General features: G+C 45.2%; 1 protein-coding gene across 4 annotated transcripts in view; it reads right to left on the minus strand.

Moving 5' to 3' along the window:
- Dora (zinc finger SWIM domain-containing dorado) overlaps nt 1-23,518 on the minus strand; it is a 53,550-nt gene that overhangs the window by 5,943 nt on the left and 24,089 nt on the right. For 3 of the 4 annotated variants that reach the window (XM_076383899.1, XM_076383898.1, XM_076383897.1), the window contains exons 2-4: nt 2,293-2,538; nt 872-1,047; nt 464-774 (exon numbers count right to left, since the gene is read on the minus strand). In XM_076383899.1, coding sequence (XP_076240014.1) covers nt 464-774; nt 872-1,047; nt 2,293-2,538 — 733 coding nt within the window. Of the gene's footprint in view, nt 1-463; nt 775-871; nt 1,048-1,847; nt 2,018-2,292; nt 2,539-23,518 lie in introns of those variants that run through there. The other variant, XM_076383900.1, reaches the window with a different exon arrangement.

Consider the following 23,518-nt stretch of genomic DNA (forward strand, 5'->3'; position numbering starts at 1 on the left):
TAGTTACTGGGTGACCGTATTCTGTGGTACTGTTGGGAAAGGGTCGTGGACTCTTCTGCGAGAGGACACAGACAATTGTTCTTTCTGCTGAGGCTTTCTGATGTATGTAGGCTATGTCCTTTTAGAAGAAATTTCATTTTAAAAACTATCTTCGCTTCTTTAAGAAGTATCTTGTGGTCCTTTAGCAAATTTTTTCTAAAATGACATAGCTTGTACCAGAAATCCTTGAGTGAGAACCATATGATGAAATTACCTTCATTTTTCATCAGTTTTAGTGACAGGACAATTCTTATATTTTATGTATAATTTCCCACGCACTGTAAACTTATCTCCACTAATGAGACGCAAGATTACAGAGAGTGCAGACTATGTTCTCTATCTTTTCAAGCCGAGAGCAGCTTCCTAGGTCACAGCCCCTGTTCGAGTTCCTAAACTCTCTACAGTCGCAGCGTAAGATAATCACCTAAAGACTATCGGAGCAGGCACACAGAACTTGATGAGGATCTTCTTGATATTGTCGTGCAGCGTTTTCTCGACGAGGTACCAGGAGGTCTGGTCGTGGGCGGAAGCTCCTGCCGTGGGATCTGGGGCGCCAGAGTAGCTGTTGATGGCGCTGGGCTGGACCGACAACAGCTCGTCCAAGAGACGCTGGGCAGTGGGCAGAATCTGCTGCGGCAGCTCGCTGATGAGATATTGCGCGAACTTCTGCAGTTGTTCTCGGTGGAGACGCGACAAGGATTCGCTAACTGGAGCTCTCAGGCACACCTGCGTCGGCTGAATGCAGACAAAGTGTCAGAGTTAGAGTCTCGCGACTATACCAATTAAAATTGACCGTAGACTGTGTTCCCCGTCGCATGAGCGATATCCTTACCATGTGTATCCTGTGAAGGCAGACCGCGACCACATGGGCGCACCAATAGGCCTTCGAGGAGCAGGTGCAGTTACAAGATGTGATCTTCCGCCGATCGAACGTCACAGCGACGTTGTATTGTGGTCTCCCACTATTCAGCACTGACTGTGGGTTCACGCTAGCGCTCAGGTGGAACCCTGTTGAATGGAAAGAAGACAACGCTCAGAGACCACTATATTTCACTTCCATCTTGAATGGAAAGAAGACAACGCTCGGGGATCACAATATTCCTCTTTCATCTTGAATCTCAAGTTCCCAGCTTCCAATTTCATTCACTTCGACTGGTACTAAAGAGTTCTGAGACGTGAAGTAACTGAAAACAAGTGTCTTGGCGCCGTTTACTTCCTGCCAGAGAAGTCAGCGCAATCTTAAAAGTAAAAATCCCATTTCCAGGCGAAAACGGATGAAGATGCCCTTTCGTGGGCATTAAGAACCTCACGCCCCAGGCTGTAAATCGCTAACAAACGAATACAAGGAGGACTGTTCTCTCTAGAGCGGAGAGAGCTAAATTAGCGCGAGGAAATTAACCACCCGGGCACTGTCTTGGTCAAACAATAAAGTTAAGAATTAAATTCTGACGCCTCGCAGCGAGTCGTTACTCAGAGGTGCTGTCGTAAGTTGTGATTCATGAGTCGACTGTGGATGAATGCTGTAGCGTATTTATTATCAGATAAGTTGCAGATTGTAGAATCTTTCCTTTTCATTAAATTTCTACCTCGCAAGAATTAACTACAACTATAATACAAAGATGTAAGATAGAATGCAGTGCAGTAGTTTTCACAATTGACGCTCCAACTACGTGCGAACAGATCTGCAAGTCCCATCTGCATGTCAGAATATTCCGTGGCGCGGAGTTAATCGCAGACATTACTACGCAAACTTGAGAAACGGCAGGCTGTTATCGCGGAGGATCGACAAGACATAGTCTAACTCGAACATTTTGGTCCCAGCTTATTCCTCTGGTTGGTTATTAGCCAGATAACTCAGAACGCTTTCAGCCAACGAGGCATCGCGATCCAAGCGTCTGAAAGTTGACCAGCTTCTTTATCCGACGGACGAAAGGAGCATTGTGTAAAGTTCCCGAGCTGCTCGCCATAGGCGCCACGATTTGCCTGAAGGCTTCCCTTTAGATGCGAAGCGACACGGGACAGGCATAATTGGAAACCTGACCCTGACGTTTCCCTATCTCAAACACTGTCGCAGAATTCTCTGTAAACTGACGCCGAGCACAAATTTAATACTGGATCGATTCGAAGACCACTCGATCCAGAAGTTGTCGGAGCTCCGACCTTGTCAGATAGAAATGTACTCCAATTTTTTCCTGCACGATACATGTCGCGTTAGCCCAAATGGGTCTTCAATATCTAGGTAAAATAACTCACCGATCTGCAATGGATCTTTGACATTCTTCGAGCGGAAGAAGTGTTCTCCACGCTGGAACTCGTCTGCAGTGCCGTTCGCCAGGCAGGAATAGAGTCTGATGTCTTCCTCGTTGTCGGGGAAGCTCCAGAACGCTATCCTGAGCTGGAGCTGTTCGGGAACTGGTGGATAGACATGCTCCACCAGCTCGAAGGGTATGTGAGATGCCACACATCGCGCTGCCAGTTCGCATAGTGTCGGTACTGTCTCTGTAACATAATAAAATGAAAGAAAAATTAGAAACTTGTGAAGCTTTATTCGTGATCATCCCTTAACTCTTTTGCAATCTAAGGATTTATCGACACTTAAAAAAATATCGTTCACGAATAACATTCGTGGAGAGTACACAATTTTCTTTTGATGCATGAAAATTAGGTAAATATTGCCTCGGCAATTTTGGCTATATCTGTGGTTAGGGGGTTGGCAGCAAGGGGTGTTTTCCTCCGCCTGTAGTGGAACACCCTGTACACACTTTCCGCTGTATCTCGTAGCAGGGAAGAAAAGCGATTCTCGAGAGAAGAAGCGTACTTGCCAGCTATAAAACCCGTCGATGCGAAAATAATCGCGAACTCTCTCCTTCCCTTCCGGCCATCTGTTTCGCGTTACTGCAAAGCCTGGCTTCTGAATCACAGCCTGACCGCATCCCGCTTTCCCTCGCGGTGCATCGTTCCCCGGAAGGGAAAAAAGAAGTCGCTAGCAAGGCTCTGTCGAGAAGTGTCCTCGGTTGCGAATTCGCAACCACAAGCCGGAAACTCGGTCGCAATTGTACGCGGCTAGAGAATGGGATTAGACGAACGAATGGAGTGGAAACTGACTTACTACATTTCCTCGAAATTTCATTTCGATACTAAGCGATTCTCGAAATTCTACTCTAACATTCGTTGGATTTTTCACATCGCTACTTTCAATAGCATTCTGAGAGTACAGCAGAGCTTTAATTAACCGAGTCTCTCTAGGTACGATGGGAATACAATAGTACATCGATTGAGATTTAATTATGATTTAATAGTAGCCTAGTGGGAATTGTAAAATTAGCCATTGATCAGTTAATAGAGATCCTATTGTGCTTGGTTTTCCAATTTCATAATCAGAGTTATGTAATCTGAAACATCGAGCTTTCAGAACGAGCTCACAACAAGTTTAAATTATGTTGTAGCGAGCTATTGATCTGCATGAAGTCTAAGTGACGAGGGAAACCCAAGAAGTGACGAAGTACGTGAAGTTCGCCACGACAGTGTAGCTGTAACAGGAAGTTTGTACCTGTAACAGACCTTCCTATTTGCTTACTCCAGCGGCGTGAATGAACGAAGGCATACAGGGTGAGCCGTTCTGATAATAGACGGCGTTACTGCACGAAGTCGATAACTTTATTAATACCCGTGGCCGTGGGGTTCTTCGTTATTGGGTGCGATTGTATCGATACAGGGAGCTAGTCTCCTGCGATATTTTTGGGGTTTGATGAGCTGGGGCCTTTGGTGTCACGAACTTGGAGGCTCAAGGCCTGTGAATCAGAAGATTTAAGACTCAAATATGCTTAAAGTCCCCACTTTAACATTACAGGATTTATTTATTTGATTCAACGAGTACATACTCACGATATTCTGGGGTATGATTAGCTAAAGTCTACAAACTTTGGCGCTCTGAACCTGGAGCTAAAGGCTCGTGGGTCACAGGATATGAAATACAAACGTAAAAGCCCCAATGAAGGCTTTCACAGCTGCCAGACGCGCGAATTCCACCGTGAAACCGAACTCAATTAGAATTGATTCGCGATTTTGAGAGGTGAGCCATGCTTGGAACTCCCCTCCTGGGACAATAATAACCGCGGTTGGGGTCCTAATGAGCGCGATAATGAAAAGCAACTCATTAACAATTTCAAACGGTGTTACATAATTACGTAGGCTGGCTAAATAAACGTGCCCTTTAGGTGAGCCTCAAACGCGTCCACCAGCGTCGCTGTGCATTCCAATGGGTCACTTTTGTCCTGCGTATATTCGAGTCCCGTCGATTTTACTTTCCCAATGATTCGATCTCGATTTAGCCTTTTGTTAAACCCTTGCCCCAGAAAAATATTTCACTAGCCACGAATAGAACATATGCTGGTCTTACTTAGAACGACTCTTTTCACTCGCGCATCTCCTCTATTCAATACTGAAACTTTAAACGCAGAAAACTGGTCAGTTCCATCATGAATTAATCCAGCCTGGTTTCGAATCGATTCGCCCGACCTTCGCGAGGAAAGTCGCCGAGCTTGTCCATCGATCGGGAGAGCCGTGTCGAGGCGAAAAGGTTGCAAAATCGCCTGAATTTGGCACAGCGCGAAAACAGCCGTGATTTATCGTTTGATTAAACCCGAAAACGACCTCGAACAGCCACGGGCTCAGGCGCATGACTCGGTAGAAAAGACGTCCAAAGTTTCGGCTAATTGCAGCGGCGAGTAGAGCCGATAAATTTTTCCGAGGCAAAGTGTTTTTCGAGTCCCGCCAATTTGCACGGGCACACGCAACGTTACTCGGAGACTCTCCTTATTGATTTTCCCCCGTGTCGACGGAGGTGTAAGTTTGAGTTTCAAAGGAGGCCATGTGTACACCGTGTCCCCGGGAAAAGGGTGACGAATCGATGCCGAGCAATTTGTCCACTTGGATATTCCATGCTTAGGCCGCGCGGAATCGAAGAGAAATGGTCTCGTAAATGGAGTATTCGAGGCGGAGAGATTGCAGCTTCGAGTGGTATTATTTGCAGTAAATTAGATTCGCTACTGCAACTTCTCATTTGCTTCTGGAGACAAGAGTGAGATATAGGCACAAGAACTGTGGCTTTACAAACATGCTCACTACGAAGTCTTTGATAAAGAGAGCAACCTAAACCATGACTTTTCCAAGACCTTTAAACCTCAAGCTATATAAGAAAAATAATTTTAAACAAATTTTAGTTAGCCACGTCTGAATGAAATTCACTAATGAATAGGGAAAGCTCCTCGTGGCAAAGTGCAGGAATTTTCAGGACGAAAATAGACGCCCGACCTCAGGGAAAATGTCCAGCGAAGTTAATCGAATGAGAATCACGAGTCCACGTTTTTTCCTTGATTTCTCTCGCTGTCGCAGTTTCGTCGCGCAATTTTCTCGCGACCAGTTTTCACGAAAGCCCTGGGGAAGCGATCTGCAGGCTGGCTACCGAGAAATTCAGGCCTGGCCCGGCGTGTCGATGTTCCAGCGCTTCGCAAAAATTTCCATTACTCCTCCCTCCCCTTTGTTTCTCTAGCAAATGTTTGACCGATCGATCCGCGAAAACGCTTCGCAACGCGTACCGCGCTCTAGAGCGCTGCTTCTCTAGCTTTCCCCTCGCCGCCCCCTCTGTGCCTTTTAAAAGCTTCACCGTTTTCCCTCTTCTGTCAGCACTGTGCTCTTAATGTTAGTTGCGCTGAGAATTAGGTGCTGGCAATTAGAAAATGGAGTGGCTAACAATGGGCAGCATATATTTTTTCTGCTGAATCTGCTTCTATCGAGAGAAATGTAAATTTGATTCGCTGCTCGAAGTCTGAAATGTGATCGGGTTTGCTTGCCTTCAGACGAAGACGGTCGCTGTATCAACACGAGAAGGATCCCTCTAAACTCGTTTCAACGATCGGTTCGCGGAAGGAGAGGTCGTAAAGAGGGCAGAGAGGAGGAGCGATTCGTCGGGACGCTGCATCCGTCCTCTGAAGCGTCTCCTTATGCCGGAGGAATTGAAGAACGACGACACAGTTCGATTTCTACCCTGCGGATGCTCGCTAATCAAATCGAAATTGAATTTCCATTAATAACGGGGCCGCGGGCCGTAGTAACGTCATTTCCTGGCATATTGAGCGGCCAGCGACCGAGCAGCATCACGAAGATAAAGCTTTTGTCTCGGTGGATGAACTGCCGTGGCAAATGGGATTAAAACGATAGAACGTTGGAGGCATCACGCCCTCTTAAGTATCCCCCTTTCGTTAATCCTCCTTACCATAGGAATTTTCTGTTTACACGTGTATCTACTGGATGGCGGTGAATCGTGTCTCTGGTAACGTTACTTCGCTCAACTTTTGGCGCACTGAAATGCTTCCTGCGCGAAATCCGTTTAAGGTATTAGGGGAGAGATGGTGTTCTTAACACCAGACCTTCCTTTTCGGTACTGAACATGTATGAAGTAGTATATGTACTGGGGTGATCAGTTTATCTGGGAATCCTCCGAGTGCAGACAGCATTTAGAATAAATTTAGAATAAATGCTGTTAGCACTGTAAGTGCTGCCAACATTCATTAGAAGGCTTCCAGTTAAACTGATTACCCTGTAGAAGAAGTGCAATGATACTTTTCAAATTTATCAGTCTTTATTTTTCTCAATCTCTGGACTCTGATTCCTTTATAAAATTCGCCTGTCCTAAGTAGATATGCCTCACAGAAACGAATAAATACATATTCCCTTTTAGCTACATTTCTCAGCACCTCGAAATTCGAGATAACCAGCGTTCCTCAGATAGCCAATTCCCGAAATAAATTTACATCGCAATAAATCAATAGATGTCAGTGGCCAGCGCGAAGTTCGATTGAATTCAAACTCTCGATAATGATGTTGCTAGCCTGGACGAAGTAATCCTTCTGGCTTTTGGGGATGTTTCTCAGGTCTGGCGTCCCATCGTAGGCTAGGAGGACTTAGAGGGAGGAAGTATGAGCCGAGGGGAGGACGTAGCTGCAAGGGGGATGATTTCTTCCATCGAGGTCAAGTTGCCTCGCACGGCGAGGGGAGCACAGGCCATTTACACGTAGATGGAGAGCGTGAACGTTAACGCCAGCTTTCACGTGAAAGGTCTCAATCGCCTTAACGTCGCTCGATCTACGCCTGGGGATCGTTCGACGATCGTCTCCGCGTTGGGACACGCTGCGCTAGTAATCGCGTTTGCGACCGACTGGTCCGCTCCATTTGCCCGCCGATATTCGATGGAATCTTGGGACATTTTCTCTTTTCATTTTCAGCCAGGTTTAGTGTCAGTCTTACTGTCTTTAATGTCACTGTACCCTCGTGATTGGTTACCAATGATGGATTCAGAGACAGTGAGATATACAGCTTCCCGAGATCAATCCCATGGTCAAATGGCAACACCATGATTTTTAATTTTCCAGAGTACATAGTACGTATTTTAATTCTGAAAAAGTGGCATGTCAAGTTTTGCCATGAGACTATAGAATAACTTGCTTACGATAGATAGCAACTATTAATCGACTTTTGCGTCTAAAGCTTCAGTTTAAAAAACGGAGGGAAGGAAATCTGAGAGGTGAAACTAGAGGCAGAAGTGAGTGATAGCAATCAATTAATAAGGAGGGCCGATATCGAATAAAAGGGAAGCAGCGAAGGCTAAACGTTCCGCCCAGCAATATCAGAACCGCCGATGGGTGGAAGTCAGCCGACATCGAATTACCATTTCCAGGAGTATTAAGCTGGCGGATACCTCCTTCTCGAGGAAATCTCGTCTCACTCGTCATTTCGTTGGGTCGAGAGGAGACCGTGGAAGCGGAAGGGGGAGGCGTCGTTGAAATACGCCCGTCGCCGCGCGCGATAGTCCCCGAGAGGTGAGATCGTAAAAACTTTTAACGTAATAAAGGAACTTCCGGGTTGTCTCGACGCCCTCTTCGACGCTGGATGAAATTGCACTCGGCCCCCGAGCGAAGTGTCTTTAACTCGCTACGCAACGTCGGATACTCTTGGTTCATTAAGGTGCAACCTGGTGCATCCGCTTGCAGTTCGGGGGACAGGCTTAGATACTTCTGAATAATGCACTTGAACGTGCAGCAACTTTGGGGGAATATTAGTATGTAAATACTGGGAGTAGAAAGTTTCTAGTTTCCATTTCTGTGCTGGAAGAAGGGTATCGACTAAAGTTCAGCAATTCAAAATCATGAATCAAGAAGGTCCGACACGTCCAGCTCTCGGCGAGCATCGAAATCACCGTAAGAGCAGCACGTCTCGACTGTAAATTTCGCATTAAATCGAAGATCAAGGATCAGCTTCTCGTGATCCTGCTAGTTTTCCACCCTGATAAGTCCTCTTCCTGGATGGTTGTCACGTCAACGATTCGTTTAAGAACACCGTGGAAAATCCTATCGAAGAAATACGTCGATGCAACTTAATTGTACCTCCCAGCTTTCTTCGAGCATCGTAAAATTTCAGCAGGAAGCAATCATTTTTCTTAATGAGATTATGTTATTAAATATATTAAAATTGGATTTTCAAGGATAGAAGGAAGAAGAACGTTCCACAGGGTGAAGAATGGCAAAAGTTAGTGATAGAATCAACGATTCACGTCTCTATGGCGTATTCCTGCATCTGTGGGGAACGTAAACAGGAAAGGATCTAATCTCGATCTCTAATGGTCATGCAGGTAGGGCAGGTGTTCCCTTCCAGCATTCACGAGATCTCTTATCGAGAATAAAACGCAGGCTCAGGGGCACCCGCATCCAATGGAATTTCTATTCTACTGAAATTAAGCTGCTTCAAATCAAAACCTTCAGAAATTTATTTAATATTTACTTGCTACAAACTCATCCCCTATTTTACTATTATCCCATTTTCTTTCTCTCTGACTTTTTCTAAAATCATGAAGCTATAAGAAGTAAGGCCTGCATCCCTTATTTTTTCATCTGTCTCCGATCATCTCTGCACCATAACTCACGTTATATACCATAAGTCGCATTTTACAAGCGAAATGCAACAGACACGCGTAAATTCCGTCATCCGTAATACCTTTACGATCCTATTTCCATTATTTATCGACGGGTGGAAAGTGGAGCGGCCGATCGAGATAAAACGAACGCGCGAAAATGGTTCCTTGCTCACCCTCGCCGCTTTCCTTTGCGTCCTGTATCGCGCCGCTTTAAAAATGTAACGCGTCGACGAGATAAGGCAAATATCTGGACTGCATGCAAATTTGATATTTATTACACGCTTCTGAAAGCCTCGCAAGTCCGTCAAATTCGATGCATAATCGCTGCCCTGAGCATCGATCTTCGGTTTCATTTCTGATGGCGACAAAGCCAAAATAGTCTGATAATTGATAAGCTCGTAAGAATTTTTGTGAATTCTTGTCTTTTTTAGAAGAGCAAAAATATTGACCATTAAAGAATGTCTTCTTATTTTCAAAAAGAGTGTGTTTGACAAGGACTGTTATGAGCTTTTCATTTCTAAAACAGCAATTTAATTCTACAAAAATGATTGCAAGCAATGAGGATTGCGGGATATTCAGGAAATCATGAAGAAGCAGAGCAGTTTCGCGCAAAAATTAACGGGACGCCCTTGCCACTGACGCACTCGGCCAGGAAGCGGTGCATAAAACGTAACTCTATACTCGCGCGTTCCATCGGGGCCGCTACACAATATCACAATGCATTCTCCGCTTGTAAACACACGTGAGAGTTTTCTAGCTGGCGCATAAAGCTGCCACAATAATGCATCGCACGGCGGAAGGTGAAAAAGGGGAAAGGTACACGTGATGTGCTTGTCTGCGTTTGACGGGACGCGAATAAATTCTATCCTCGAGTATTTTTCCTGGTGCCTTGTAGGTACAGCTGAAAATATCATTCGGAGGATGCCACGAACTACAGAGTCTCTCCTCGTTACAAACTCGTCATCCCCCGACCCTTGGAACTATTTTTTTATATTCCGTCATCCCCTTTAACAACGCGTCGCATGAATTAACTACAGAAAGGTGTCTCTTACTCTCCCTTCCGCCAAATCATAAAGAACAAAGTGTAAAAAATAGCGCAGTATGAATTCCACTTCAACTAATTTACGTGCACCGTAGCTCAAGAAAACTCGGATCTTCCAACATTTATTTCAGCTAGAAAGAACCTGGTTCTGCACCTTAGGGCCACAGTACGCTTCACATTTCCTGCAGTTAAAAAACTTCTCCTCTCTATTATGCAAATAAAAAAGTGTATCAAAATTCCCTCAAGCTTCCAGCTCATCAAGCATCGATCGAAGCCGCCTCAAGCCCAGCTCCGATCAGCCGACCAATTAAAAGCTTCTTCGCGAACCTACACCCCCTATTTCGCTCGTTTCCCTTCGTTTCTCCCGCGACCAGCGAAGAATCCGAGCAGGCCGAATCCCCGTGTCCCATCGATTTCCCAGCAAGGGTAGAGGAAGCGGGTAGAGTGACGCGGAACGGCCGCCATTCTAGAAATTCCGGCTCGGTCGCGCGCGCAAGACTTTTTTCCCCAGGCCGACGGACACTTTTGTTTCGCTCGGCTTAATGGCCGTGAATTTTCCGAACATCTCCCTCGGGGGCTTCCTGAAAATGAATTTCGCGTGGCGCAACAACGACGGTGCATCGACCCCTGGCCGACGCCGATCGATATTTTCCTTCGACCATCCTCGCCACGCGGGAAGTAGACACATGAAAAGGCGCGCCCTGGGAGATTTCAATTTTTATCCCCCACCCTCGAGCTCTGGCCGCTGGTAAATCGTAAAAATTGTTTATTCCCTTGGCAGTTCGAGCGTCCTCTGGAATTCATCTCAGTGGAATGGAGAAACGCTGCAGGAAGGCACGAACCGTATGCTGCTCTTGATTCATTTTCGACTACTGTAAATGTGCTAGTGGTTGGAGGGTAGTGGGCGTCCTTAATACTTGAGAGATTTCTGCTAGTTATTGTGAGATAACAGGATAATAGATATTGATGTGAGAAAGATTGAAGAGAAAGTAGTTGAATTATAGTTACATGGAACTTGACACTTGAGAGGGATTTCGAGTCTGTTTTGTGTAGTAATTGCTCCACTTTTCGAATGCCTGCGAGTGGTGGAGATTGAATAATAACTTGCATAGATTCTGGAGCACCGGGCAATGGAATAATTCCAAATATTTGGAGCGTAATCGAGGGGAAATTGGAACGAGCAGCAGGAAATCGAGATACAATTTCGCTGGGTGAAACTCGCGTTCGCTTTAACGACCCTCGCGCTAACGATTTTCGAAAACTGATACCTCTTCTTTGCCCCACGCAATCTACCCCCGGATAGGGCGATGCCAAGCGCCCACGATATACCTGTTGATGCGGAGTGGCATCGTTCCATTCCCCTCTGTTGGGGTAATTGCTTTCGCTGGTCAATTTCGACCGTCTGTTTCCTACATTTGCTTCTTTGCGTCCGCCACATTAAGCTCGTCTTTGTTGCTCGCTAGACTTCGTACAGTCACGTCTAACACAAGATCTGAGTTCGAGAAAGTGTTCTATTTTCGAGCTATTCACAAATGATTTAGGAAATATTTGTTCAAACCCTCTCAAACTTGCTCAAACTCCTCCAAACCAGCTCAAACCTTCTTAAACTTGATCAAACCAAGTCTAATACGCCTCAGCAGGCTCAAATCCAAGCACTCCTACGTGAGATTCAATTGCAGGTATTGTAAAAGTTCGTGTTCTACTTGACGAACCAATTGAAGACTAGTTCAGGAAGATATGGAGCTTAAATCGCTCCCAGATCGTCCCGTTTTTTATTTTATTCCGGATGCTCCAGCAATCTCTGCAAACGTCTACGCCCAGTAACGACCGAGTACAGCATGAGAGTAGCAAATTCAGCTTTAATAATCTAATAAGAGCATGGCCATTAAAGCGTAAAATGACAAACGCTTTAATAAGCCGTTTCGCCTGGCTTGGAGCGCCTTTCGTACTGTCTAAATATTAGACAGGTAACTCGTTACACGCGTATGCAATTAAAACTCGTTGTTCTGAGAAATCAATGGAAAATTAAACCACATTTCTATGTTGCTTCCTAATGCACGAATTAAAACTTTGGAATTCTATTTTATTTAAAAAAAACTAGTTCACGATATTTTCATTATTTTAAATAGGATTTTTCCTATGCATTAAACATGTGGGAACGAGACTTTAGCACACGGTTTGGTGGAGGCTTAAGCCCCAAAGAATTTCACGAGGCAACACAGCGATCGTCCGTAAATAATCCAACCATCCTGGTAATAAAACGTCCTCCTCGCTAGGGGGAATTATAGCCCCCGCTGTTCCAGAGTTTTCCACTCAGTCGAGAGCGGGAAAACTAAGGGTACGTTGGGTGTAGAAAGGGAGTAGAATCGAAAGGTATCATGGTTATTACCTTCGAGTGATCGGCCTGTGAGCGGCACTGAAGAGGAAAGAAAGCGCTTTTCAGTATACGCGTGGGATTAAAAATTAATTCGTTAATACCCTTCATTTTCAGCGGGGGAATCGTTGAAACGGTCCAATTTTTGCCCCTTTTTTGTCCAGTTCTGAGTCCACCGAAAGGAGAAATAGAAAATGGAGAAGAATATTTGGAGAAGATTTTAGCGTAATATTTTTATCCCAGAGAGGCGGAAAATGGAGAAAGCAGCTTTCGATTCATTCAACCCGGCGATTTTGCTGAAATTATCTCCTGAGGTAGCTGCGCCCTGAAATTCTTTTCTTCGTGCTTATAAAACGCTCGATTTTATGATTGTCATGAAACGAATCTCTACTTTTTTATCTCCGGAAAGTAAAAATTGAAAAAAATACTGAGATATTTGTCTCTCAAACTCAGCATTACAAAGAAGCAAATTAAAACCGAGAACCCAAGCAGGAAGGAAACAATGCAAAAATACCAAAGTACATTATTCCGCTAAGCACACAAATCTCACCCTCTCCCCACTGGCACCCAAAAGTCAGGCCGCCACCCTGTTTACAAATCTCTCGTTTCACGTCTGTCGAAAAGGAAAAAAAGAAGAAGAATCATCGAGCCTGTATACAGCAAGCTGGATACACCGCGGAAAGGGGAGGAACGTCAGGTAGACGGGGGTTGCTGCGAAAATATGCAACCACCGACAAAAGATCGTCCAGCGGGTAAGGACCGTTCTGGCATGGCTCCTGCTCATATTTCAGGATCCCTTTCTCCGTTGCACCCTGAAAGGGGGCCTCGAGAGTGGCAACCCCCAGGAGCTGCACGAAAACGGGGACAAAGAGCCATTTTGCTGTAACGCGATACGTCACGTTGCCGCGCGGGGGTGGCGATGCTGGCTCGACGACCAGGAATAGGGGGATGGAGAAAAGGAGAGGCTTTTCTGTGTCACCGATTTAATCCTGCCGCGCTGAATTCTCTACTTTCGTCGCAGGATATCTCCTTAAAGGAAAGGGAGGCGAGGATTTGCGGGCATTAAGGGTTGTGAGCTTTTCACGAGCTTTTAAACTCTCCGCGTCCGATAATAACGCTCCGCGAGCTGTTTTGCCTCCCCCTTGGCCACCTCCCTTGCCCACCAACCTAAACGAGAATTTAGAGTCTCGTTTTACTTTCAGTCCCTCAGATTTTTGGCTGCCGAGTTTTCAACCCTCCTGACCTTTGAGTAAAATGAATATTTTTTTAGGGAGTTTTAGGGGTTGATTAATGATGGCTTGCGTTACAAGTATTGAAATATTCAAATTTTTACATACTTGTATATTTGAATTGTAAAGAGAAGAAAAATTGGAGCATCAGTTGAAGAATTTTGCAATAGGATGTCTAAGGAACTCACATTTGAAGGAAGACTATGTGGATAAGCATCTTTGTAGAACAGTTTTAATATTCCCCAAGATATAAGCATTTTAGAACAGTAATATATTGAGTGGAGAATGTTTCAATAAAACCGTGGAGCAGCTGAGCATCCTTAAGCGAGGGGAATATAATCAAGTGTGTTCTTAAACGTGTTCAAGCTTTCTTTGCTACCGAATAAACTCTCCTCGCCTCATCGTGAAGTACCTAGATAGTAAACGAACGCCGCGAATATCGCTGACGAAAATAATGAAACTGCGTGCAATTCTCAAAAGTGTTTTCAGGTGTGAGATATATCCTTTTTTTATGGAAAAGCGTTCATATACGCACAGTGGATCGCCAAGGATTATCGTCGACGAGATATTAAAAGGGACCGTGTACGTAGTTACGGGTCATTAGCCTCGATAAGCGGATTCGATTATTCTCCCATCATAATAATTGATACATTTCGTAACTGGCTCCTAATAGACGTATTTATTAGCCTATTAGTCTAACAACGATAATAATACACTCTTCCGCAGCCTGACTATTAGATCAATTTCACTCTTTCGACCAAGTCGCGGGGGTGTACCAGCTCTGCGAACAGAAACCTATAGCGTGTCCAATATTTAGTATTTATAGAAGAGGGTACAGCCTCGTTGAAAACTAATTCTCCGATTTGTGAAGAATTTTTGTTACCTGATTGGATGACATTTAAATAATTAAATATTTGAAAATTTTCAAATCTTCAAATGAACAATAATCACAGGGTGCACCCTCTTTATCAACCGCTCCAAATGAACCCTCATCACGATTCTCCTAAAAATTCTCAGAAATCCCTCAGCTCGCTTGATTTACACGTTCCGCCTCCTCGAATCTCACAACAATTTTACTCCACGAAAATAGTACACTGTACAAACACAAGCACAGAACCGACACGGCGCATCGAACCATGCGACCCCCGATCAGCATCAGGTTCGCGTGAAAAGAGGCCATAGAGCCCGAATACGCTGCGAGAACATAGCCTACACGATATTTCCGCGTTAACGATAACATCGACAGCCAGCAGAAAAATAGAATTTCCCGACGAACGACGAATCGATCCGCGAGCATTAATTCCACCTGTGCGTTCGGCCAACGCGAATCCAGCTTTCAGCCGGTTCCACGTCCTTTGTTGAAGCTTGCCAGCTCGATCCCCCGAGGGCTGACGATCCTGACGATCCTTCCAGAGGGATTGTGTATGTGTTCACAGGCCATTAGTCTCGACAAGCACATCCTATGACGTCCATATTGCCGTGGATATTCGTGAGGAGAGGGCTGGAACGCTGGCGAAATCCTGGGCGTCTCGCGTGGCCCAGCAACTGCTCCGAAAGGGCTTTACGGATGCCCACAATCGACTTTCCAGGACGATGGAAAGCCGATACCCAGGTCTAAGTACTTTCCCCGAACTTAATGTCTAACCGATCGATCGGCTTCCCTGGAAACGTTTGGCCTGCAGTAATGCGCCTACGACCCCGTTTTTTCCACCCCGTCGTGCAGGAGGGGTATACCTGTTTCTCTTCTTCAGGGTTTTAGACTTTAGGGTTGAGGGTATAGGGTTGTGGGTTTGAGGTTTTATGGGTTGAAGGTTGAGGGTTTAGGGTTTACTTGGGAGGCTTGCTTTCTCTTTAATTATTGGATATGGAAGGTAATGCAGGCAAATTCTTTGTTCCCTTTTGGAATTAATTTCTGAAATAGAATCTATGTGTCGGTGGAAAATGAGTTTTATTGAAAGCAGGGAGTGGCAGAGTTTGTAGAATTTTCTCTCGGCTTTCATATTTAAGAAGCCTTCTCTAGTTATTATAGGAAAGATTGCGATTGAAAATAGTGTTCCCTGACTTCGACTGGATAGCGATAAAGGACGGAAAGACGGAGGGTGTTCCATGTGTTGGTCGTTTTAGCAGGGAAAATGCGATTCCCTTTCACGGCGTTTTAGGATTCGATGAAAGACGATTTTTCTTCCTGCTGAAGGGAGAAAAAGAGGATCGGAGAGAGACTGTCGGTCTAATCTCGGGCACAAACCGTAACAAGTCGCTGGGGGAGTTCGCGTCCATTTTGCCTTTTTCACCCCTGAGGTAGGAAAATACGAAGATAATCCGAGAAATCAGTGGAAAGAAGAAAATTCGAATTTTTATTCCTGACCCAGTTCCAGCCAGAGACGAATGGATTCCCATGGCGCCATCGATTTCAATCGATGTATCTGATCAGAAGAAATCCATTTAACGTTCTTACAATGCACCCTTGTCGCGAGAAATTTTCGCAAAGATTCGCGAGGGATCTCTAAAACCAAAATCTACTCTCAATATTTCATTTCGGTGGCGAAGATGGAAGACAGTTGGGAGATGCTGACTAAGACTTCTTCCACCCCTACATTCTCTATCTAATCTCTTTTAGTCGAGCCATCAACCCTCTGTTCGTCACCCCCCTGTGTCCATCCTCGAACAATAGTCCAGCCATTTACCTGAGAAAGAAGTGTGCTATCATCTAAAATCTTTAATTAGGAAATATCTCCTTACACATTTCAGAATAACTCTAAAAGTTTACACTCTTCTACAGTTTTTAGTTTCCATCCATGAGCATCTTGTTAATATCGTGAACATTAATAAATTTGACCAAGGGAAAAAGCAAGAAGAGGCTTCCCATTCCTCTCTCAATTAACTTCCGATTCTAAGTCTTCCATACAAGGTTCCCTCTAAAGAAAATGTCAGCGAGGCTCCTTTCGATCGCTCGATACCACGAAAGAACCGCGCTGACCTAAAACGAGCCCCTCGTCGACCCTGGCCGTGTTTCCAGGCGATCTCGTAGGATCGGTAATGGATACGCTTTCCAGCCGACTAACAGGGTTACCCGCTGCCTTCCCAGCCAACCATCGATCCGTCTAGCGTCAATGGGACCCGCGGATGCACGGCCCTGTCGGCCAGGCGATACTAATAGCTTCGAGTTCAATGGCTGGCGAACGCGTCACGTTCGTTATCGAGGAAACACGTTTCGTAATTAAGCGTAACAACGTCTGCGAAATTGTTGCGGAAACTGGCACGCGCCTTGGGCCTCCCGTGACCGCGACCACGATCCAAATTAGGGGAGAGTTTTGTATGGGCAGCTAGACAGAAGGGGAGTCCTTGCTTTTTGTAAAGGTAGGTCAGGAGCTACCTCTAGAATCCGATAGCTTCGTGTGTACAGACACAGCTCAGAAGGGGTTAAAAAAATCATATCTATGTACACTGACAGAAATTCCTCCTTGACCATAGTCCCTGTAGCTATACTGTTTCCAAGTCACGAATAGCTCGTCCCTCTTCGCTGACCCTTTGCCAGCCGAGAATATTACCCTTTCTATCTGTTATTTAGATACAAAGAGGGGATGATGCTGTGGGTTCGACCACCCCATACCAGCGAGATAATGATCTCCCACAAGATGATACAACCGCAAGCAGGACTGGCCCTCCACTTGGCCAAGATACAGCCAACTTGATGCTCGAGTGAGGGACCAACACCCAGAGCCTCTCTTTATGCTCCACTTTCCTTGGCTTTGGACAGCCTGGCTCTTAATCGATGCGTTTAAGTATTATAATTCCTCCAAGCTGGTTGGAAGAAAAACTAATGAACTACAATGTTGCACCGTGAAGTCACGTAACCGAGACCCGCACAATTGCAATTGGAGATCGCACAATCTGCAATCTGAGAATCGTCGCTATCGGGTTCGCTAACTCGAGAGTCGTTGACGTCGAGTTTCACGACTCGGGGAATCTTTGAAATCGAGGTCTACGATTCATGGGCTTCCTGAATGCAGGTTCTGGCGCAGAGATTCCTTGGATTCGGCCTTTGACACAGAACTCTCGATGATCCTTAAATCAGGCTGCAGGAGCTACTGTGAAACTGGATTCTGCTGGAGAATTGTTGAGATTGAGATCCATAATGTGATTTGGATCTTTGGAATTGGGGTTCTACTACTGAAGCAATCTCATTTCGCTTTTTCTTGGATTTTAGAAGAGACAGAGAATACGAAAAACTTCATTTCTGTTACCTTCTGCAAAGATCTTTCTTCGAGGAGAGAATGGAGTCCAAAGTTCCAGGCGTTTATTATTTGGTAAATGAATAGGCGTGGCTAAGTCGGGAAACCGAAGGAGTCAAAGGCAGCGCCGCTGCGTTTGTTTCGTCTGCGGCCGTAATCGAGGCGTTTTGCACCTGGGGCAACGAAATGGCCTTGGCACGACAGCCAGCTGAGGCGAGCAAATCGAACTGGTAGCGAGGGCGATCAGCTGTCGCAGCTGTCAAGCCTCTCGCGACTTAATTCCACGGTTTCTCGCCTGGTTCATTTGTTTTCAGATGCTCTGAATGGTGTTACCCTTTGTTGAGTGCGATCGAGACAAAAGAAGAAAAAGCAATAAATTATTACTATATTCCCTAGGTACCATATGGAGCCATTTTTCTCGCTCATTGAACTTTTTTGTGTTCTTGTATTTATTTGTATTTTTACTTTGCTATAAATTCAAAGTGACTTTTTCTATAAATAATAATTGAGCACTGTTTTAAGATTCTATGTTATCCGTAGGAATTAATTGCGCAATCGATTACCGTATTATTTGCCATGTCTATATTAATCACTATCTTCGACAGAAGTAATTACGCAAGCCGAGCGATAAAAGCAACTGGTATTTCTACGTAACAGCGATTAATCGTGGGTATCGGTTCATCGGTCCATTTGTATGATTACGATGCTCCCATGTCGATGGAACAAGGAAGAAGAACGTCAAAATGCTGGAAGCATCGGTACATTTAACATTGCTTCCGTTCCTCTGGCGATGGTTCCAGCGGAGCAACGACCCACTGGGCGCCACCCCTGGGCTCCCATGAGAATCAATCCATTCGTACTTTGTAGCGATTGGCGTAGCCTTGCTACCAATCTGCCGTGTATTCTCGAAATTAAAATGCAAATTCCTCGGCGCTTCACCGCGGTAGGATCTGAAAGAGGTCTTTCATCGTGTACCAATTCGTTCTCGAGCCTCACAAAGCCATCATTTAGAAATATCATCGCCTTAACAAGTTCTAGTAGCCAGATCAGTCGAATGGATCTAGCCAGGGTTGAAGGCTACTCGGAAACTTTGGACAGGAGTCAACTTTCTGGAAGGGATTGAAGGATCTGCTGACTGCAAACATAGACGATTATCTCTGATCAAAGTCCAGGTGTCCCCCATCTTCGGCTTCTCCTTGATCCCAGCGACGCAACAGTCTTCCCTTAAATATAGTGAACTACCCCCATCACGAGTAACATTCAAAATAACTTTACTGGAAGCTTGCCAAGGGAGCTGAGTGTCATTTCGCGAGTGCTGCGATTTTCTGGACGGCTCCAGGATGACCGTGGCACTTTCATTCTTCTCTAGGAGAAAAACCTCAACGCTTGCTGAAGAATAAGTTGAAAATACGTGCGACTTTAAATGTGAAATCTAGACTTTCTCTTCTATTTTCACATGGACTCTGGTTTCCCTGAATTTTCCAACTATCTGCCTCGAAAATGCAGGACACTGCGTTTAATCAGCTGTCCAGCAAAGGGTCAGATGGAAGGATCCCCAGAAGTTGGCCAGATCGCAACACTGACACAACAGAAACAGCGTCGTGTCGCCTAGTATGATGGCGTAGAGTGTCGTTCACGTTAGGCAGAGTTCGCAACTCGGCAGCCTACTCGCATTAACGCCCCGGGGATAGAATTCGCTAACTGTGAATCGTTTCGTACATATCTCTGCGGCCGTGGGGATCGATACGGTCGCCATGGCGACGAGCGGGCCTCCTCTATAGGGATACAGATACAGGGATACATCTCAATACGAGCACGCCGTGCTTTCTCTCTTTCCTACCCCGCGACCAGCGAACCCTGCTTTTTTCCCTTTCACCCCCTGACCCCCGTTCCTGCGACGCCCCCTCGCCCAAACTCCCTGACTCTTTGTCCTGGTCCTTACGACTTTTTGTTCAAGCTCTCTGCTCTTCCTCTGCTCTCTTTCCCTAATTATTTGGAGCTGGTGATTTTAGAGTTTTAAGAAGAGTGGTGAGGAGAGAGGGAGGATCACAGGGTCCAAGAAATTGCGAAATTTTGATTGGATTTTTTGGACTGTTGTATTTAATGGCTTTCTCAATTTTCTTTTGATTTACGTTTGTTTCTAAGTCACCTATACCGTGGAAGTACTCTTCTTTTTCTTTTTCCTTCCTTTTACCCTTATTTCTCTGGCATCAAAAGTTCCAGCCGATAACGAGTAAGTAAATAAAACAGAAAGAGACCTTAAATAACTGCCACACGTGAGGCCGTGTTAGAACTTTTAAGGGTGAAAGTTAAGTTTGTTCTGGGAGCGGGGAAACGATCTGGTCCACGAAGGCTAGTATTGAGAAGCAGTTACCCGACTCGCCTCGGATATCGGCCGTTATTGCACGACCTTATTAACTTCGCGAGCCATAAAAGCCTCGGCGTCGCGACCTATGCGAACGCGTGCACGTGCATGTGGTATATTTAGCCACAGGGTTGCCTGCCACCCTGCACACGCCTATTAGCCCCGACTTAATTAACAGTTTTCCTGTTAAATTAAATTTCCGGATGGTGTCGCGCTCGACGCTTCCTAAGCAAACGCAACAGCTCCCTGATGAGCCTCGAAGAAGGGCGCCTTGGAGACTGATAACAGTGCCTCTCCAGACGATCTATTTTCCCTTACTTTCCCATGAATCCCGGGTCCACAGCACCCGAATGTCCTAATTAAAGCAATGGCTGCCACCCCCGAACAGGGCGAGCGAATAAATCGATGAACCGCTGGGCTGTCTCGAGCGTTTCCAAGATTCACAACTCGATGGAAACCACGATCACGAGGAATTCAGAGGAACAGCGAGGGAATCGGGGAACCGCAGAAAGAAGGGCTTGCTAGCCATCGATTTGGAGGATCGAGTCAGACGGTGAGGAAAAACAGGGAAGAGAGAGGAGGGTCTCGATGAGTGGCGGGCATCGTTCAACGAGCTTCGATCCGATTGAGAATCCGGTTCGTTTCCTTTGCCCTTCCGTCAAGCCCAGTCAGTTTACCGAGAATTCATCGGAACAAATCGAGAGGTAAAGAGGAACGAAGGATGACTCTTCGGGGATGAGCATCGAGGCGTGCGAAAGGAAAGATTCCGTGTTTCCGTTTTAGAGAGCACACTTTTTAGGTGATGAGAAAACGGCGAGGCTCGTTCTCTCTTCGTCATTCACATCGTCCGAATTATCTCACCTAAGATTTTCTACTCTTTTTTGTAGCATACAGAGTTAAGATACATGGGGTTCATTTCGAGAATGGATTCAACGGTGAGAAGAAAGTTAATGTAAATTTATGGGAGCATAGAGGGTGATCTAGAGTAATGGGTCCAGCGAGCAGGGATGCTGGGCGACAGAGGAAATATTTCTGAAGATAGAGAAGTACCGGAGAAGACACTACCACCACCAGCAAGTGTTTCGTTACAAACTTTCCTGTCTCGAGTTCGCTCCTAGGTTCTTTCCATTATTTTCAACCAGGCGTGAGTTATTTGTCGCCGAGCTGCTAGGCTGAACGCTGGAACAATGAAGGACCTCAGTTTCACGCGTATCCAGATAGCGACCGTTCCGCTAGAATGGAACGCATTGTTCGGACACAATCGAATTCCTTTTGAGCGGCGTCGAATGGCCCATTTCCTCTCTTTCCCGCTTCCACGTTCACAGTTCTTGAGGAACCTGTGTTCGCGCTTGCTTGCTCACCAGAGAACCCTTCCCTTGTCAAATTACGATGATACGTCAAGATGAAAACAGCGATTGCGAGAAGACGCGAAAGCTAAGAAGAATCTAACAAAAATTCCACGAAAATTCTGGGACTTGATAGATCCTGTGAACAATGATTATTTAATTCCACGCTAATAAAAACAGAAGAAATCCCAATTTCTAGAATTTTAACAATACCTATTGGCTCCTGCTATTAATTTTCTTTTAAAGTTTAAAATTGGGAGCACGTTCGCCAATTATTCAATTATTCGATTATTTCAGCGCAGAAAAATTCGACAGACATTTCTAGCGCCAGTCCCCATCCCCAAGTGCGTTTGTTGAATAACCACAAACATTTACTCGTCTCTTCCTGCCTCGTTACTTTCCGCTGCGCCCAATTTAATGACCCACCGCTGTGTTGATTCCATTGGAATTCAATCGTAAACCTTTTCCGTGGCGTACCTACATTGGGAAAACTAATCTATCCTTCTCTTGGTCTGGCCAGGTCGCTCGTAAAGTTCCTTGTATCTCGCTCATCTATTCTGCTTGTTCCTTATTTCTCTTCTTGCGCAGCGTGGGCCAGCACGAGCATGCTCGCATAAAAGTATACATCGAGATCGTAAAGTTGGATGGTTTATGGAAATGCAATAAATCCGTGACTACTAGTTTAAGATCGTAGAAATAATATGGTTGACGTACTTAGATACCTCTGTCTCTTTATTAGGATCGACGAAAAACAAATATTCAAGTGTTTTTAATCTAATTAGATAAATAGGGTGGGATTTTTTACCACTGTTAAGAAATTGATCCAAGTTTTTTGTGTTGTTTCTCTAAAACCAGGATCGACAGGGAAACGGAAGTGGTTTAATATTAATCCACGTTCCGTCGTGAGACATTTGCCACTTGTCCGTAAAAATCGCAGGCACGCAGGCTCGTATAGCATGGTACAAGCGAACAAGCCGTAAAATGTAAATGTGGAAACAGGAAGTCTAGTGCAGCTGCTCGAAAACGTAGGAGGAGACAGTGACTCACAAGAAATCCAAATCATCGTGACTACGAACACTGGAACTGCAGTAAAGACACTCGTAAACCAGAAGGGACGCCTTCGAACTTGGGAAGGGACATGTTCGGTTTGAAACATCTTGCATCCCTCCTCTGCGGTTGACCAGGGTCACTAAACGACTTCAAAGTTCAAAGAAATTTTCATTCTTCATGTAGGGAAGCATTTGTTGCTCTTTGAGTAGTGTCAAGTGTCTTTAATTTAATCTCTTCCTAGGTGGAAGTGTTCTAAAGCTGCTCGAACTGGTTCCAACCAACTCCAACCTGCTTCAACTCGAGACAACTTGTCCTACCTTACAGTTCTGCTCTCTATGATCTACTGCGACCCTCTCCAAGTGGCTCTAACTGACAGCTACACCTTTCAGTATCCTTCAACACTCTACAATCTGCTCCAACTCGTTTGCCACTCACTTATGGCACTTGCATAGCTTCCAAGTGATCCAGTTGACCCTACATATGACCTATCTATATTTAAATTGACTCTTGACACTGTGATACGACATAAAATTCATTTTTCATAAGTAGACTGACAGTTATTATGAAGTTCAATCTTTGAATAGAGCAAAGAACTCCAGAGAGGCGAATTTTCCTAGGTAAATGTATTCCTATGACTCGACACAGTGGAACCACGAGTATAGATAGTAATTCTAAGGAAGCACTCCTTACGGAAGCGGAGTGATTCAGGAAAATCCTTGAAAGTTCGTCGCTACGCTCATCGTTCCCGTCTACATCCAGCACAAGGAATTACTTATGAATCAATGCTGCCACAGACTTCCAGAAATGGAAATCCTGGGCGCAGCTACAATGTCCTTGAGCCAGCTTCCACGACATTCCCTTATTTTCTGTATT

Source organism: Calliopsis andreniformis, chromosome 8, assembly GCF_051401765.1.
Source record: "Calliopsis andreniformis isolate RMS-2024a chromosome 8, iyCalAndr_principal, whole genome shotgun sequence".
Taxonomy (NCBI): domain Eukaryota; kingdom Metazoa; phylum Arthropoda; class Insecta; order Hymenoptera; family Andrenidae; genus Calliopsis; species Calliopsis andreniformis.